The sequence below is a fragment of the Balaenoptera acutorostrata genome, chromosome 9 (genome assembly GCF_949987535.1).
Source record: "Balaenoptera acutorostrata chromosome 9, mBalAcu1.1, whole genome shotgun sequence".
Lineage (NCBI taxonomy): Eukaryota > Metazoa > Chordata > Mammalia > Artiodactyla > Balaenopteridae > Balaenoptera > Balaenoptera acutorostrata.
The window spans coordinates 31,789,576-31,808,837 of NC_080072.1; the positions used below are offsets into that span (position 1 = coordinate 31,789,576).

General features: G+C 38.7%; 1 protein-coding gene across 1 annotated transcript; it reads left to right on the top strand.

The window, feature by feature from the left end:
- The first annotated feature begins 756 nt into the window (after positions 1-756).
- On the top strand, positions 757-10,568 carry LIN7C (lin-7 homolog C, crumbs cell polarity complex component). Its single transcript, XM_007180990.2, has 5 exons — positions 757-823; positions 4,345-4,463; positions 4,720-4,791; positions 6,327-6,536; positions 7,133-10,568. The coding sequence occupies exons 1-5, from the start codon at positions 787-789 to the stop codon at positions 7,286-7,288; spliced, it is 594 nt and encodes a 197-aa protein (XP_007181052.2). The 5' UTR covers positions 757-786; the 3' UTR covers positions 7,289-10,568.
- Positions 10,569-19,262: the final 8,694 nt, after the last annotated feature.

A 19,262-nucleotide genomic window follows, 5' to 3' on the forward strand; every position in this document is an offset into this window, starting at 1 on the left:
CTAAAACTTTTCTTGGTTCATGAAAATTTCAAAAGTGGCCCTAAGAATCTATAATGTATTAAGAGTATTATTTGCTTCCCAATATTTCATTTACATAAGATTTTGGATCAGCTTTTTAAAATTGTTGCTTTGGGGTGCACCAAAGTGCCTTGTTCCCTCGCTCACCCGGGTATGTTTCATGCTTTTTACACTTTCCATCCTTATTCTCAAACAGATTTCTAGGGAAGATTCGTGCCTTGGATTGTTAAATTAATTAATGCAATGCAGCCACAAATGGAGACTTTATAGTTCATTTACACACCTGTCATCGAATCTCATCGTTTAAGAATGTAAAGAACTCCGAGACAGGACTCTTTGACGGACGGAGGGGGAAACTGAGGCCGAAAGAGGATAAGTGAGCAGTGCAGGCTCACAGAGCCACGAACGGTCAAGGTGGAACAAGAATCCAGACTCTAGCACGTGGAGCCAAGAGTTCCCAAGCGAGTGGGATAAGGCTTGAATCCCGAGGCAGGGGGCAAGAGTCGCGAAAGGGACTCTTTTCAATGTAGTTGGCCGGGGGATTTGAGAACTTTACGACCGCTGCAGGTGCAGCAAAACGCCGAACTCGAAAGCCCGGAACACAGACACCCTCTACTCTAGAGACAGCCACGACCCTCCGATCCACCGCGCCCGCTCTCGCGATACTGGCCGTCCCCTGTTCCGGGCTCCCGGCTCCCGCTAGGCCCCGCCCCTCCACCTCAGCCCCTGTGTCGTCATTTCCTGTGGGTCTGCAAGCAAAGGGAGAAGATGGCGGCGCTGGGGGAGCCTGTGCGACTGGAGAGGGGTGAGTGGGGCCGAGGCAGGGACCGACGTGGGCGGAGGGGGTGGGGGAGTGCCTTATCCCCGGGGGGCGTGGGGCAGCCAAGCTCCGAGACCCGGAACCAGGTTGTCCCTCGCGCTGGCGCCGGTGGCCGCCGACGTTGCTGCGCCCGGCGCCGGGGAGGGCGCTTGCTGCTCTTGACTGATCCTCAGACCCGTCCTGTGTTCACACGGACCGTTGGGGAGCACAGCACAGTTCACCACCACCACCACCTGTCTGCATTCGCGGACACACGCTGCACACGCGCTCCCTGGGTGGGCACGGCAGACGCAGCGTTCAGAGACGTGTCAAGCTGAGCAAACATCACACGCCCAGTTCGGACAGGCTACACGCACTGCCGGTGTTGGTGCGTGCACAACCCAGTGTCCCCGCCTTCACCCACACAGCCCGGACACACAGCGCGTTCCCACAGAACCCCCCTTATTTGTGCACAAAACGCATCATTACTTCCACCACAATCTCACTTGTATTCGTATTGGGGGTATTTCCTGGCTGTGGTGCCCCTCCCGGGTACGGAGAAGGTGCTTTAAAAACAATCCTATTGATGCGGTCTTGGGAAGAAGGTTACATAACTCGGCGGAGTAGTGATAGATTGTAAAATACTTGAAAGTGCAGCCTTATTCCTTCTTTACAAATCCTACGATTGCTACCTGGCTGGTGGCTTGCTTTTTAGAGCAGGCTGTCAAGGAAAATAAAACCCGTTCTGCTGAGTAATTAGAAACGGAAAAGCCAGTGGAGGTACAAGGCTATGAGCCTTAAAGGGTCCTGTTGCAGATTTTCAGCATTCCACTCTTCCCCAAATGCTTTATTTCAAATAATTTCAAGCATACTTTTGACACACCAGTATTAGAAGTCATCGGTAAGAGTCAGAAAGTACAAACTAAACATTTGGAGTACTAGTAGTAAACAAAGTATAGGATGGAGACTGAAAACATCTTGCAAATATTAGCATTTGCATTTACAGTCTGAATATTAACTTCTGCTCTAAGGAATACATTTTTAGAATTGTATGTGGAGTCTTTCCTCGTGCCTTCACGCAAACCAGTGCACGCTTAACATTGTTTATTCCTTATGGTGTTCACTGTTTGTAAGTCTCTTTACAAGTGATGTTGTTTTTCTCCAGGCCACCAGACCATTAATTAAAGTATCATTTTTGACAGAGGAGTAGCTACTCTGGGAAGACTTGCTAAGTTAGGCCTAAGACTGTGACATCTTCTCCCTGAGCACAATGATAGTGTGCTTTGTAGATGGGAACAAATTTGTTTGGTGTTAACAGGAGTACGTGTTTTTCTTTGAAAGCCAGTTGCAGGATTCTATCATGTTGGCGGTCTTTTGTATTTTTAAGTGCAGTACAAAATATGAAACTTCACCTCTGGCATTTAGCTTTGGTAGTCATGGCTTTGTTTTCTCCTCGTTCAGAGTTCATTTTAGTTCCACAGTAGAATGCTCAGAACCTTAGTAGGATGAACTGCTAGTTGATGCCATTCAGCAGAATAAGAAAGTTAGATTACATCAACTGTGATTCTTAATATTTAACATTCTGTTTAACAGACTCTATTAAGAAACTCTTCCAGGAATCCTGTAGTACAAAAATAGTGCATATGATCAAGATCCTGAATGCCTTCAAAGTCGTCAAAACAAGATTCAGTGGAACCCATTTGAGCACATATTGGGTACAGTGTTGCTTCAGTAAAGAGTATTTTACTTCTTCAGTTTTTTGTTAGTTGGAAATTTTTATAGAGCTTACATATTGTAATTTTTTAAGTCAGAATATTTGATGAACCAGCACTCCTCATTCACCAGCCATTCTGGTGGTGGGAGATCAGAATGGGGAAAGTCTTTTTCCATTCCATTGGATTAACATCAGTTTAAGCTTTTATTACCTGAAATTGAAGAATCTACTTCTTTCTTCACTACAATTTATTCCTAGGTTTCCAGATGCAAACACAAAGAAGGCCATACTAATTCTATAAAGAAAAAAGTTCCAGTCCTTTAGTATAATATAAAATTCAGAACTTCTTCCACTTAAGACAAAAGGAGGCAAGGAATTTAGAATAATAGGTACTCTAGCCCCCTGGGTACAAAAAAAGTTAAAAACAAAAATCCAATGAGAGATAGACAGTGTTGGAACATGACTGAATCTTGTAAAATTTCTTAATTCATAAAATACTTACCCTCACACTTCCCAACGAGAACTGCCTAACATGCTTAATGTCTTTGTATAGATGTGTAGAATCCCTTGTTTCTTATGATTAATTGGTGCTGATGTAACATAACATTTATGCTCGCTATATGCCAGACCCTTACCGTGTGTTTTTTGTTTTAGTCTTCAAGTCATTCTTATAAAGGAGATACTGCTATTTCCATTTTACAGTGGAAAACAGACACGGGGAGGTTAAGTAACTTGCCCAAGATCACACAGCTGTTACTGAGAGCAGATTCACAGTGTTTTAATTAAGATAAGCTCAGTCAAATACATGTTTACAAAATACAAAACAGTTTAGAGTAATAGGTACTCTAGCCCCCTGTGGTACAAAAGAAGTTAAAAACAAAAATCCAACGAGAGATAGACAGTGTTGGAACATGACTGAATCTTGTAAAATTTCTTAATTCATAAAATACTTACCCTCACACTTCTCAATGAGAATTGCCTAACATGCATAATGTATTTGTATAGATGTGTAGAATCCCATACACTGTGTATCCCAAATACACTGTGTTAATGATCCTAAGTTGAGTTAATTTTACTCACTTCATCATTGTTTTGAATGTGTTCCTGCCAGTAACTGCACCTATTATTGAAGAGTTTTCCTATCTACATATATATTACATTTCCTTTTGGGAAATAAACAGTGATTTCACTAGCACGCAGTGTTTTATGCTGTTCAGTGCTTTGGTTACTAATGATGGTAGGTAAATTTTTATTGACTAAATAGCTTCTGATAATACTGTCAGCTTTTCTGAAGCAGTACAGTGTTCATGTGTCTATGACATTTGAGCTCCAGTCCTTTCCTATGGCATTTAGTACTTTATATTTGATTTTCCTGTGTCTCTCAAAGATGCTGTTTTCCAGATTTTATGCTTGTGCAACAGCAGTATTTCTTCCTAATCTACAGTAAAATTTAACATTCTTCTCAGACTTTACATTCCCATCCTCCATACATGAACACACACACAAACACACCACGCACAAGTTCATACTCATGCCTTTTTTCTCTGTGTTATACATGTTTCTTGTTAGTTGTTAAGGAATGAATCCTAAATGTTGTGCTGTTACACAAGCATTTAGAGAGTATTCTGGGACTTCCCTGGCAGTCCAGTGGTTAAGACTCCATACTTCCACTGCAGGGGGCACGGGTTCGGTTCCTGGTCAGGGAACTGAGAGCCTGCATGCTGCATGGCATGGCCAAAAAACAAAGAAAGAAAGAAATAATAGAGAATATTCTGAGAAAATTATCTATTAGTGTGTGTTTGTTTAACTATAGATATTTGTAGAGCAATTGAATTGTTGGAAAAACTGCAAAGGAGTGGAGAGGTACCACCGCAGAAACTGCAAGCTTTACAAAGAGTCCTTCAAAGTGAATTCTGCAATGCTGTAAGAGAGGTGAGTAAATGGGATTAAAATTTACTAAAAATTTGAGTTAATTAGGGTATGGTAATATTCTGAAATTTGGGTTCAGAGTTTCTTTAAAAAGTGAACTTTAGAACCTGCCTCTCTTGTTTTTGGAATTTCTAATGGAAAAACATTTTACAAAGATGCATAACTTTGTCTAAAATTTTAACACATTCAGTAACTTCACAAAGAACTCAAACGTATATTCTGAGATTTAAAATCGTAATAATAACTTCGGGTTTTGCAGGTATATGAACATGTCTACGAGACTGTGGACATCAGTAGCAGTCCTGAAGTGAGAGCTAATGCGACTGCAAAGGTACATTTTTTCATTTACTAGAAGGGAGAGGATTCTTCATAAATTAAAGGTTTAAAATGTGCAATTATTAGATTCTTAATAGGCTTATTTTGAAAACTAACAGTATCTTTCAAGGTACACTAAACTTCTCGATTCCTGAGAAATAGGACTTTTTAAATTGGTTTTACAAAAGATATTTTATGCAGTTTAGATGATGCATTAAAAATATACTTGCACACAAATAATACATATATACATAGTTGCTATATGTTATGTATATATCATTATGTAAATATTCATCAAAATTCTGAGGTATGAATTATTAGCCTCACTTTATTGGTGGGGAAGCATCAGATTAGGTTACTTACCTCAAACCACACAAATAGTAAATGGTAGATCTGGGGTATGCCCCCCAAGTTGCCCTTCACTTTCTCCTTAACCTTAACTCTGCAAATAGGAGGTTACCTCTTCAGAGCTGCAGGTGGTAGGTTTTATGTGCTTTTCTGTGCCAGTATTTTCCTCAAATAATTCAAGCATTGACCTCAGTGTCCATGATATGTGGTTAGAATAAGTTAATATCGGCAGTAGGTGACTTAAACTAGAACTAGTCATTAACAGGTAACTTTTCATTGATAGTTACTGGTTCACAAAAGGCAGTATTGGATTCTCTGTTGAGTACAAACACTTAAACATGTGGGTATTATTTGACAGAGTAGGAAAAAACGATTAAAACTTGGGTTTAATTCCTGACTTTCACAGCTTCCTGAATATCTGAGCCTTAGTTCCATTATCTGTAAAATGAGGCCTCTTTCAGAGCTTAGAATATGGTGGTATTCAACAAATCTTGATTTTCTTTCCCTCTTCCTTCCCATGTTTGCTCACGTACCCTGATCCAACACACACAAAAATAGTACCAGATTACTTAATTATCTTTAAAAGCAAAATGAAACCCAGAATCTCAACTCTGTGTTAGAATTAGTCTAGATTAGTCTAAATTTGAAAGTTTTAAAGATGTGGCTCTGTTTCACAATTCACATTGACTCTGTGTACCCCTCTTTTTTTCAATATTGAGTTATTTCTTGATGAGTTAGTATCCAGTACAAATCGTACAGCCGCCAGAATGACTGCATACAGGGACAGCTGCCCCTGTGCAGGTTGCGTAGGTGGGCTGTGCCCTGCCCAGAGGCCCCTGGAGGAGCCAGGCTTCCCAGCCAGAGCGCAGGGCTGCTGGCATGCGAGGGGAGGGGCTCTCCTCTTTAGTGCACACGTTGTTCATCTTCCTAGCAAGCCTGCTGGCCAAGCGCTGCACAGAAGTTCTGGGCACTGGAAGGCCTAGGAGTGGCCTCAACGACCTTAACACTTGCTGCATAATCCCAGGGTAGGCTTTTCACTCATCCTCCTTAAAACACCATCTGCTTAGCTTACCTTCACTGTCAGTGCATTTGTGGGCATTCAGACATCAAAAATATTTACTTCAAAAGTGGTTTTTAAAAAGGGACAAAAGAATGAAGTGAACAAATGTCCTGTTTTTTTAAATACGTAAAATTTTCTTTCAGGCTACTGTTGCTGCATTTGCTGCCAGCGAAGGACATTCTCATCCTCGAGTTGTTGAGCTACCAAAAACAGAAGAAGGCCTTGGATTCAATATTATGGGAGGCAAAGAGCAAAACTCTCCAATCTATATATCTCGAATAATTCCAGGTGGAATTGCTGATAGACATGGGGGCCTCAAGCGAGGAGATCAACTCCTTTCTGTTAATGGAGTGGTAGGGATGCATTTTATTTCTACTTGTAGCAATGTGTTGTGACCACTTGGGGGTGTACTTGAGTTATAGAAAAAGAAGATGTAGGGAAAAACCAAAGAAGCTTTGTAGTTTAGAAATCCCTTGGGGGAATCTTAGGCACTACTGTTTAGTAGAGTGATACTTTTTGAAGCACTTTGTGTGTGTTTTGCTTCTTTCCAATGTAAATTAGCAATGCTTAGTGTGATTTTTATGAAGTAACTAAGCTCCTTAGTAGTTAAGGCAATACATTAAATTGAAAGTCTACCCTCAGTTTAGTCTTATAGAATGGCAATTGCCTGATTTACTTCTGACCTAGTGAAATAATAGAGCATGTAGATTGATATGCTAATTATCTGGAACCTAAAAAACCAGTTCCTAAGCTACAAACAGAATATGATTTAGCAGAGGATTTTACACTGATTAAAATGATAAAGCAGGATTATCTCATAGGTTTATAGTTTGAAATATAACATTAAAAATTTTTCACTTGTGTATATTTTAAACATTTTTCATTTTGAGTTACTTACAAAACCTAGATATTAATTGTGTTTGTGTCTGTGTGGTTTTTCTTTTCCTAGAGCGTTGAAGGAGAACATCATGAAAAAGCTGTAGAACTGCTGAAAGCAGCTCAAGGAAAGGTTAAATTAGTAGTACGGTACACACCCAAGGTCTTGGAAGAAATGGAGTCACGCTTTGAAAAAATGAGATCAGCAAAACGCAGGCAACAGACCTAAAACTTTACATTCCATTTTGCTTTTAGGTAGAGAAGTTTTACTTGTGACCTACTGATGGCCGCAATGCCAATGATTGTAAAAAAAAAAAAAAAAAACTTCCCGTGAAATCCTCCTTGCCATTTTATAAATGCCTATTTTAACATCATTTACGGTTCCAGAGATGCATACACTTTTTTCTGACAAGAAAAAGTAAAAAGGTGATGAGGGCAATTCTGTCCTGCTGTTTTTACAGGCCTTTTTCAACAAATGCAGATTTTGTCATAAAGTTGTTATAGATTTTTAAAAATGCTTTTTTAATATTAAAATGTACTTTTACATTCTTAACCTTTTTTTAGGGAAAAAAAGTTTTCTTTATTTGGCTGCTTATTTAAAAATAACAGTTCTCCATTCTTTTCTTTGCTTTTTTTTTCCACCTGTAACATTTCTTTATGGTTTTCCAAGAAATTAAACATAACAGTCTCAGCTACAGCAGTTTATTACACTGTCAATGTTAACATCACTGCTGCATTTTGTATTTGGAACACACACATAATATATATTATCAATGGTAAATTATAACTCAGCACAGTGGAAGTTTTTTACTTTTATTTAAACATAATATATAATGAATATTCATTTATACTGATTTATAAAAGTTTTTAAACACTGATACAATCATTGCTAAAATATGTATTCTTTCATAATATTTGAGCAGTGAGGCAAGAGAATGTAATTTGATTGTTAGCATTACTGATTACACCTTTCTATTTATAGTCAACAGTATATCATAAATTACAAATGCAAAAAGAGGTTTAGGTTTCATCTTTTGCAAATTTTTTAATGCTATTCATTTTTATTTAAATATATTTCTTATATTTTCATCCTTCCATTTGGAGAGATGAGCCAGTTAGTTTGTGGTGGGAAATAGCAAAGAAGAAAAAGTAATACCTTTAACCTCACTAGGCTCAAGAGTTACACACTCCTAAGTAGCTCAATTTAAAGACTTGATATTAAATAGGAAAAAGATAGAAGGATATATTTAAGATATATAGAAATCATGAGGTGATACATTCATAAGAATCTGCAGACGCTTTGTCAAAATGAGTAAGAACTCATTCACTATTTAGTTGGATTTAGAGATGTGATCTTTATGATTCAGCTATAATGATGGGAATTCTGAGATACTTTGATTTGTCCACTGGATGTCACTGTTTTACTGAAAGGCAGCTATTAGTGGATGACTGTGACTGAGGTCTTTTTAAAGGCAGAAATTAAAGAGATAAGGTTCATTTTCAGACACAACTTACAGGAACATTTGTCAGGCTTTTAAAAATTTTAAGTGACAGGTGCTAGAAAGAAAATAATGGATTGAAATACATAGGGAATTTAGAATAATTATCAACCCTGTGTAAAGAGTGGGCATTTTGTGACATTCCTTCAGGAAGAATAGAAATGTGTATGTTTTTCTGCATGTTTGTGAGCACTGTGAGTCTTAAAAGATTATTCCAGTTTCTGATGATTTTGAGAATAAAAGTCAGCATTGTTATTTATCTTTTAGGTATTGAACACTGGATTGCATGGTTGAATGTGTCTTTAGTCCACTACAAAATGTGCTTGTTATTGATAGGATCATGTTATTAAATTGTATATTTCCAAAATTAATTGATGTTTTAAAAATGTTGAGACCAAAGTAGTGTAGAAGAGTTACGGACTTAATTTAATTGTAAAATTATTAGAGGTATTTGCTGTAGAGCTTTATATGTTAAAGAGAGGTATCGGTGCATATAAAAACAGTAATATTATTGTTATGCTTGTATTCTTGCATTACAGGGTAACTAAACCCTGAAGAAATCTTAGTATTACTACAGCTGCAGTAGCTTTTAAGGGTGTGTCAACATTTCATTATAAATTATAGCTTCCTGGTTCAGTATCTCAGCTGTTCCAGAACTTTCAGCCAAGTTAAACCTTTTTTGGTGTTGAAACTTAGTAAGTTGAGTAAGCTATTTTTTGTTTCTTCTGCAGTAATCCACAATCTGTTCTTTGTGTGGGTTGGCACTTATTTGTAATTCTTAAAATATGGATAGCTTAAAAGAGCCAAATACAGTAGTTTTGCTTGCTCCCATTGAGCATGAGTAGCAGTAGTTTATTTTCTTTAATGCAGTTTTCATAGTGTATCCCAGAATTTTAAATCCTGACCATAGAAAAATGCAGTCATTCAGTGGCAAAGATGTACGGTAGTGGTCTAGTATAGTGAGGAAATGAAGGGAATTTTCATCTTATAAATGTATGATTCATGAACATAGCTAGGTACATAGTATATAGTAGGTGTTTGATTTGTAAATTATAAATATAAATTATCTTCCCTTCCCAATTTCCATTTATTTTCTTGGTATTTCAAAATGAGTTGACTCAGTGATTCTCAGCCTTAGCTGCATATTAGAACATCCTGCAGGCCTTTAAAAAATAATGACACTTGAGTCCCATCTGATACCAACTCCATCAGAATCTCTGAGGTGGGGCCAGATGCTTAGTTTTTCAGAGCTTTCCAGCTGGTTCTAAAGGACACCGAGGGTTGAGAACCACTTGTTTTCCCCTTTATAAAATGCTCTAAGTACACTTGGAAGTATCAGAATAATTCAGTTTACAGCTACTACTAAATAGCTGCAAATGTAATGATTGGTTATATTTCTTAGTAATTTCTTTAGGAAATAAAGGTACTTGGCATTCCTTATTTGGGTGGTAACTACAGCCTCCCTTTTTCTTTCTTTTTTAAAATCTATCAGTAGTTTAAATGTAAACTTTTAATGTCTGTCATCTTTCTGCCCCCTTTGCCTTTAAAACTTTCAAAACTAAATGTTTATTATTTGAGAAGCATGTTTAAAATTTGCAGATGAGAAATATTTTCATTGATAATTATGTGCTGTCTTCATATGGCCGCTTTATCCATTAGTATAACACTAGGTTATAGTGGCCTAGTTCTTTGGGGTTTGATAATTCAGATGTGTTTTTTAAAAAAAACAAAACAAAACATTGTCTTCCTCTTCTAAATTTTTGAAAGTTACTTTGCTCAAGTACTTAAATAGTTTGGCTCAATACTTTGTTTACAATACAAATGGATATTATAGCATTTAATAGAAGAAATGGCTATGGATTATCTGAAAAGAATGTCAGCATGACTTGGTGTAGACTTAAAAGAATATGTGTTGTGAGTATTTTATTATGTGGAACGATCATTGAAATATTAAGGACTCTAGTAATTGTATTTCCTGAATAAATATATGTTTATGAATTTTCTAACTTATATTTTTGTTGTTCCTCTACTAACAATCTGGTTTATAGTTTTTATTGTCCAAAATGTTACTAACAGTGTTTCTTCGAAGGTTGTTGTAGTTCTATAATGATGAAATAGTGGAAAAGCCCAAATTGCTTCCACATTAGCTTTCAAGAACTTCCAAACTAATTTGTATCTAGACATAGTTTTTAAAACTATGTTTAAAAACATTATGTTTTAAAACATAGTTTAAAAACATTAAAAAAAAAAAAGAAAATCAGCTAAACCCCATTATAAAAATAAATTTAAAAAACAAAAACAAAAAAAAAATAAAAACATTAGTAAACAGTATACTTCTACTTTAAGTTTGAAGTAAAGGAATATAATAGCCAAAATGGATTTAACGCTTTTTCAGTGGATGGCTTTATTTATCAATTTAATTCTGATTCAAAGGCTTATTTCAAATAAATTTATATTAGTTATATTCTTGTTCTTTGGATTTGAAAAATTTTGATGCAACTACACAATCAATGTTCTTCTGAAAGAAATGTATAAAATAACTTAAATGAGGTAAAAGCATACTCTAGTGGTTACTGGAATGAAGCTTCAAATTCCCATATTTTGCTTTGCCTTTCGTAAAATGTAACTACAGAAAAGATTCTCTTGTATTATTTTAAGAGAGGCTGTCTGGCATGTGATTGAGAGCACAGAATCTGGAGCCTGACTGCCCTGATTTGAATCCTAGACTCACTATGACTGTGGAATCTTTTTTTTTTTTTTTAATTTTATTTTTGGCCGTGTTGGGTCTTCGTTTCTGTGCGAGGGCTTTCTCTAGTTGCGGCAAGCGGGGGCCACTCTTCATCGCGGTGCGCGGGCCTCTCACTGTCGCGGCCTCTCTTGTTGCGGAGCACAGGCTCCAGACGCGCAGGCTCAGTAATTGTGGCTCACGGGCCCAGTTGCTCCGCGGCATGTGGGATTCTCCCAGACCAGGGCTCGAACCCGTGTCCCCTGCATTAGCAGGCAGATTCTCAACCACTGCGCCACCAGGGAAGCTCCCATGACTGTGTAATCTTACACAAGTTACCTCTCTGTGCCTTAGTTCCTTCATCTGTCGTGTGTAGTAAGGACGCCTATACATGTCATATCATGATCTGTAAATCCCTTAGAAAGGTGCCTGCATAGTAAGTGCTGTTTGTTTGTGTTTGCTGTTATTTTCAAGTATAATAGCTTCAGGACCTTATTAGCTAAAGGAAGACATTGTGGCCAAATAATTAAAATTAGCAAGTTCTTATTTTTGATACCTAGAAAACAGATAACCAACCTTTAAATTATGCTTGAAAATAAGAAATAAGATTCTTAGGAATTTTCAGATTTCACTCTGATCAGAGAAACTCCTGGAATTCTAAAAATAGTGGAGTTTGAGGGATGTAGGGTTGAGGTCACATTCAGAGTGAAAATCGTAAGAAAATAAGTCCCAATAAGGGACTTGTTCAATCAGAAAAGCAATTTGTAGGGAGGATATGTCCTAGAGAGAATGGATTGCTGGAATGGGCTTCAGACAATACAAGGCATAATTCACTATAGTGAATTATGCAAAGGCATAAAATTATACAAGCAACCAGGGGTATAACGAAATACATTTATCGTTAGCCCTCAGTTTCTTCAAAATTTCAGTAAACCAGAATACCCATTCTCTAAATCTTTAAATTCTGGTTTTGTTATATTCATTATCATTGATTATTCTGGTTTTAATATGATGAAAATTTTTGTACATGTATTTCTTTGGTGGCAGTTTTTTGTACATTTATTTCTTTGGTGGCAGAAAACCTGCATGAAATCTTTAGGACTTACTTTATATACAGAGCAAAAGTAAATTCATACAGAGCCCATTTGTCAACTTTATTTTGATTTAAACTTCTTTTTAAAAAAAAAGGACAAGCACTTCACACCAACAGCAAGTTATGTGTAAGAGCTCTCCTAATTCTCATCAGCTACAGAAGCATATTTTGGACACAGTCAAGATTTGGTCCTTTTAAAAGGTTTTCTTTAGGAGAGAAGGCTTGGAAGAATTCTAATTTGTTAGTCTCTCCAGAGTTGTTCTAAACAATTGGATTAAAAAATTTAGCCATTGGCTGCAGATAAGGTCCCTTTACATGGCAGTTATTGCATTTCATCAGAGAGTAACAAAAATCCAAACGTTTAATTTTAGTGTTGTTATTTATTTGGCAAAGAAGTGCAATCTGAAAGCATGAAATAGCCAAGGGAAAATTTTTATTTCTGGTATCTCTTATTTGATGTACGTTGAACCCAGAGTTTAGGTGCTAACTTTTGACTTTGTGTTTTAAGGTATTGTGGGTTGAATTGTGTGTCTGTCTCCCCCACCCCCAAAAGATATGTTGGAGTCTTAACCCCTCAGAATGTGACTTTATTTGGAGATAGGGTCTTTAGAGATGATTAAGTTAAAGTGAGATGATTAGGGTGGGCCTACTCTAGTATGGTTGCTGTCCTTATTTTAAAAAAAAGGTAAATTTGGACACACACGCACACACACACACAGGGAGAACACCATGGGAAGATGAAGGCAGAGATTGGGGTGATAGTTCTACAAGCCAAGAAATGTCAAAGATTAACAGCAAACCACCAGAAACAGGGAGAGGCATGAACAGATTCTCTCCCTCAGCCCTCAGAAGGAGCCAAGCCTACGGACACTTTGATCTGGGACTTCGAGCCTCCAAAACTGGAATGATAAATTTCTTTAAGCCACCCAGTTTGTGGTACTTCATTATGGCAGCCCTAGAAAACAAATGCATAAGAATCCGCGTTCCGGTGGCATCACTATTGAAAACGGGTGCTGAAACAAAATTAAATGTGGCTCCTCCTCTGTGCAATAAAAGGGTCTCAGTAGAAATGGTTTTGGTTAAGAAACGATGGAGTCCTGGCCTCGGGGGATGAAGGGAGGGGTTCTTTGTTTGCTGTGGTAGAAATGCTTTCTCGGAACACCGGTGCATCTGTGTAATTGAGCCGTGCCTCCAGCGGCTCCCTGGGCTCGTCAGCCCCTCAGAACTCGGCTTTTTCTTTTTAGGCTGCCAGTTACTAAATGAGCTGTATGGTTCTCAACTCAAGGACTTTCCAGGAGTCGGCAGTGGCAGAATATTCAGCACTGAGGAGAGGCGTTTCTGCAGCGGCCCTTGCTCTGCTGGGAACGCGATGAGCATTTGTCTCTGGCCAGGGTTATTTCACCCTGTAAAGGTTTGTGCTGGCTCCTTGTGCGTGCCTGATGCAAAGCATTAATTCAGCCACAACTGATGGTGCTGTTCCCTCCTTTAAACTTCCCCTTGTGCTTAGGATAAAGTCCAGATCCCTTGCCATGACTTAAAGGGTTCTGCGTAATCCATTCCCTACTTCCTCTCAAGCCTCATCTCATCCTAGTGCCCCATTTGCTCTACTCCACTCCAAATCCCCCTCACTGGAAGGCTTGCCCGCCGGTTCTTCCGCTGGCTGGCCGCTCCTCATTCAGGTGTGAGCTGGAGTCGCCACCTCTGTGACGCCTCCATCTGTTCCATCTACAGGTAGGTTCCTCATCCTCTATTAATATGGCCACACCCCGTTTCCTTGTTTATATTACGTGCTTAATTGTGCCTTCCCATTAGAATTTTTAAGTTCTGATCACAGCAAGAAGGATCCCAACTGTTCTGTTCACATTTGTTCCCCCATCGCCTAGCACAGTATGGTGACTTGTTATATACCCTGTTGAATTGGCTTCCTTTTCATAATTCCACAGGTAGATCAAGAACTTACATTGGAACCATATAAAAACAATAACAATGATGGTGTACATCAAGATAGGGGCACAGAACTTTCACAGAATCAGAGAAACCAAATAGTTTTTCCAGAATCACACTGTTAGTGATTAACACAGCCAAGATTAAATCTCAAATTTGTTTTCAAAACCCATACTTTTCCGCCAGTGCCACACTGCACTTTTAACTAGTATTTTCCTCTTTTTTTTTTTTTTTTCCGGGCCGTGCCATGTGGCATGCGGAATCTTAGTTCCCCAACCGGGGATTGAACCTGTGCCCCCTGCAGTGGAAGCATGGAGTCTTAACCACTGGACCACCAGGAAGTCCCCTCCTCTCATTCATTTTTAAAAAAATTTATTGAAGTATAGTTGATTTATTGTACAATGTTCATTTCTGCTGTACAGCAAAGTGATTCAGTTCTACACATTGTTCTTCATATTCTTTTCCATTATGGTTTCTCACAGGATATATAGAGTTCCCTGTGCTATACAGTAGACCTTGTTGTTTATCCATCCTATATATAATAGTTTTTTGTTTTGGTTTGTTTTGGTTTGGTTTTTCTGGCCGCACCACGCAGCTTGCAAGATGTTAGTTCCCCAACCAGGGATTGAACCCGGGGCCACGGCAGTGAAAACGCTGAGTCCCAACCGCTGGACCGCCAGGGAATTCCCTATAGTTTTTTTTCTTTTTTTAATTGAAGTATAGTTGAAGTACAATGTTGTGTTAGTTTCAGGTGTACAGCAAAGTGATTCAGTTATACATACATATGTATCTTTTTTTCCTCATTTCTTAGCTTTCTCAGTGTTTTTGGTGGGGTTTCTTTTGTTTATTTGGCTGCTCTGGGTTTTAGTTGCAGCATGTGGGATCTTCGTTGCGGCATGTGGGATCTTTAGTTGTGGCATGTGGGATCTTTATTTGTGGCATGCGGGATCTTTAGTTACGGCACAAAGCATCTTTTTTTTTAGTTGCGGCATGTAGGATCTAGTCCCCTGATCAGGGATCAAACCCCGACCCCCTGCATTGGAAGCGCAGAGTCTTAACCACTGGACCACCAGGGAAGTCCCGGTGTTTTTGGTTTAGATGTATTCTTTTTTGAGCTAGAGTCCTGTGTCACACACGCACAAAAGCAGGATAGTCAGAGGAAGAAGAAAACAATGTACTTTTAGGTGGTAATGAGTGTTAGGAAGTCCAGCAGGGTAAGAAGGCTGAGAGCCAAAGAGAAAATAAGACTCAGGGACATTAAGTCACTCGTCAAGGTTCACAACCAGTGATGCCACGGTCCCTTCACATTCTGGGCTGTCTGAGATGGGCTCAGGGACACGGGCCTACCATATCTGAGCAGCTAGCCTTGTGATTTTCTTTGGAACCTCCATACAGCACCAACTGCACGTCCCATAATGCTTGCAGTGACTGAGTACTAGCACTATCTTTTAAGGGTTTACTCTGTGCTGATGATCCCTTTCTAATAGTTTTCCTTACCATTTCCACTGGCTCCCCACCCCAGCTGGAATACTAATCTAAGCACCTCACCATGACCCCCCCAGCCCTGTATGGCCAGCCTCTGCCTGCCTCTGCAGCCCTCCTCACACTCATTCCCCTCTCTAGCCCCACGCTTCCCCTTTCTCCAACATGACAGGCCTTTACACTTGCTGTTCCCTCAGCCTGAAATCTCCTTCACCCTCTGCTGATAGGTATTTGTCTATTTTGTCAGCCCACTCCCCACCTCCAAGATCATAAACTTCTTGAGGACAGGCAGGCCTCTGTTTTGTTTCCTGCCATATGTCCAGAGCTGAGAACAGTGCCTGGCACATGGCAGAGAATCCATACTTGTTGAGAGAACGATATGAAAGAACACAATGATGCTATTTTAGAGAGTGAGGACAGGAAAGGCCTCTCTGAGGAGATGCCATTTGAACAGAAACCTGAATGGTATGAATTGAAGAAGTCATCTATGTGACTATCTGGGGAGTTGGGTTTTGGACAGGGCCCAGTAAATAGTTTCTCTTCCCCACTATGTTTCTGAATATGGCAGGAAATAAATGAGTTGGCAGATGGGGACCAAAATACCACCTTTATTATTTATTCATTCATACTCCGAGTATTTATTGATTAGCTACTCTGTGCCAGTCACGTTTTAGAGGGTAGGGGTGCAGTAGAGAACAAAAACGAAGCCCTTGCCCCCTGGAGCTCACTTTCTGTTAAAGACGAGGCAGGCATACATACCTTAGGCTTAAGAAGAAAATGTGCTTCCTTAAATTAGCCATATTGACCCTCTTCATCTGGACCATGACTGAGTTCTCATCATCCGCGTTCCTCAGGGGCAGAGCTTGCTCACTCCCTAGACCCCATCCCTAGAAGGGCAGAGGTGAGACAGAAATGCCTCTTCCTTCTTCCCAGATTTACCAATCTCCCATGGTGTGACTGCTTCCAAGGGGGGAAACAGTTAGGAGTAGCAACTGAGATGGAAGTTAAAACCTAGAAATTGTGGTGTCCTTGTAGCCAGATAAAAATATAAACATGTAAATAATTTTGTAAACAGAGTGGCTGGAAACAGAATTAAAACACAAAATTTTAAACTACCACTTAAACAATTCTTAAAATTTGCAAATATTGGCAGAATTGGAATTTTTTAATCTAAATGTGTCATTTTATAATATGAATATTTTTCTTTTAAAGCTGATTAAGGAAGGAGTCAATAACATGCACACACACCTTTTATCCCCACTTTCTTCTGTAACTAGAACCTCACAGATTTCTTAAACTGTGTATAACCTTTTTCTCCTACCTTTTTATATTTTACCACCAGGTGGCACCAAAGCGCTGTTGATTCTACTTTAGAATTTTCTAGTAGTTCTTGATAATTAAAGATCAGGCCTAAGTTTTAAAATGTAACCAATCTTTTCTTTAAAGCCCCAAATTAATATTTCAGTGTATTTTATGAAGTTCAAAGCTTTGTAAAAGTGGAAAGAAAACTTTCCAAACACATTCTAAAAGAAAACAAAACAAACCTATATAAATTACCGAATTACATGAATATCTACCATTCAGTATATAGGTTTTGGGGAGGGAGGGGAGGATGACTGATTTAGTATTGTTTTGGCCCTTCTACTAAGTATGAACAACTTCAGTTGACTGGAAATTATTTTTGGCTTTACGTCTTTCAGTTATCTTCACCCAAATTCAAACAGGATGTTTGATCAAGAGAAAAGTCGTTTGAGAGGGGACACGGTAAGTTCCTTTAAATAAATCAGAAACCGAGGCACTGAGATTAACTTGCTTTCTATGACACTAAATTTGTTGTTTTTAAAAAAATGTTCTCTTTTCCATGAAAATTAAAAATACATATTAAACCAAGTATAGAGTGGAAAGAGCAACTGACCTAGATATTCGCTCCAGTTCTGCCAGTGGCTCGGTATGTTGCCTTTGGTAATTTAGTTATCCTCTGTGGGTCTGATTTCTCTCTGGTAAATGAGATTTAACCTATGATCTCCAAAGTTCCTTCTGTTTCTGAGGATTTCAGAAGCATCAAGAAGAAAGTTTGGCACAGCATAAGACAGAACTTTCTAACAGCCAGAACCGCCACTACCAATGGGAGTGTGAATGTGCTGACGGTAGCTGTATCCAAAAGAAGCAGAGATGCTGTTGAACATTCTTAAGGCTTAGGCAGGTGATTGAACAAGCCTTAAGGTCCTTTTTAAGCCTAAATTTCTTAATTCTGTAAGTTAAATTGAATTGTAAGCTGCCTGACAGGAGACTCCAAATCATGCCTTATATTCTGAGGCTGACAACAAAATGCTCCTCTCAGATCTCTGCCTGTAGGGAGACTAACTGACCAACAATCCTGCTGATTACATCAGAATCAGGAACTTTTTAAATATGGAGAATTCCAGGCCCCATCTCAGACCTACTATATCAGAATCAATGGAGGTGGAATTTCTATGTTTAAAATCTTCTCCAGGGACTTCCCTGGTGGTCCAGCAGTTGAGACTCCTTGCTCCCAGTGCAGGGGTCCTGGGTTCGCTCCCTGGTCAGGGAACTAGATCCCACATGATGCAACTAAGAGCCTGTGTGCCACAACTAAAAAGAAGATCCCGCACGGCGCAGCTAAGACCTGGCACAGCCAAGACCTGGCACAGCCAAATAAATAAATAAATATTTTTTTTAAAAAAATCTTCTCCAGGTGATTTACCTGTGGACTGACCTACATAAATCTAAATTGTTCAGTCCCCAACAGAGTAAGTTCTGAGGCCTAGGTGCATGGTAACTATTCCTTGAAAAATAAAATCCAAAAAAAAAAAATGTTGAAAAGCTTGACAAGTTTGTGTTATTTTGGAATAAAAGGAGCAAACTGGCGAAGTTACTATAATGTGTTTCCCTGGTATCTCAAGGTCCTCCATTTTCTTTTTCATATTGAATTTTTTTTAAACTTTCCTCATAATGTTCTATGAACTGAATTCATATATTTTAACACAAACCTGAGGCAAAAAAAAAAAAAGAGTTTAATAAATAGTACCAGATTTTGTCAACCAGACCCCAAGAAAGCATTTTTGGCATCAGCTTAACATCCAGCACCATTGATCCAGTCTCCAGACCTTTCCTTGCTTTGCCCTTCTCCAAGGTAATCTTGAAAATTACAGATGGTTGGTAGTTTGCCTGAATTTTTAGAGCATTGCCTCAGAATTTTTTATGTTTGAAATGATTTTAAAGACATTTTTAAAAACCTTGGGATTGTTAAAATTTTCATTCTGATTGCCACTCCTCTTATTTCGAAGAGTCGTGGCAGCTGTCATTAGACAAAAAGAAAGAGAATCACCTAAGAGGTGTTTACCCAAGAGGTCTTTTTTGAGACAGCATTAGGTGTCCAGGTCAGGAAAAGAAAGACAACCTACAGAATGTAAAGTATTCTCTCCACATCCTCCCACAG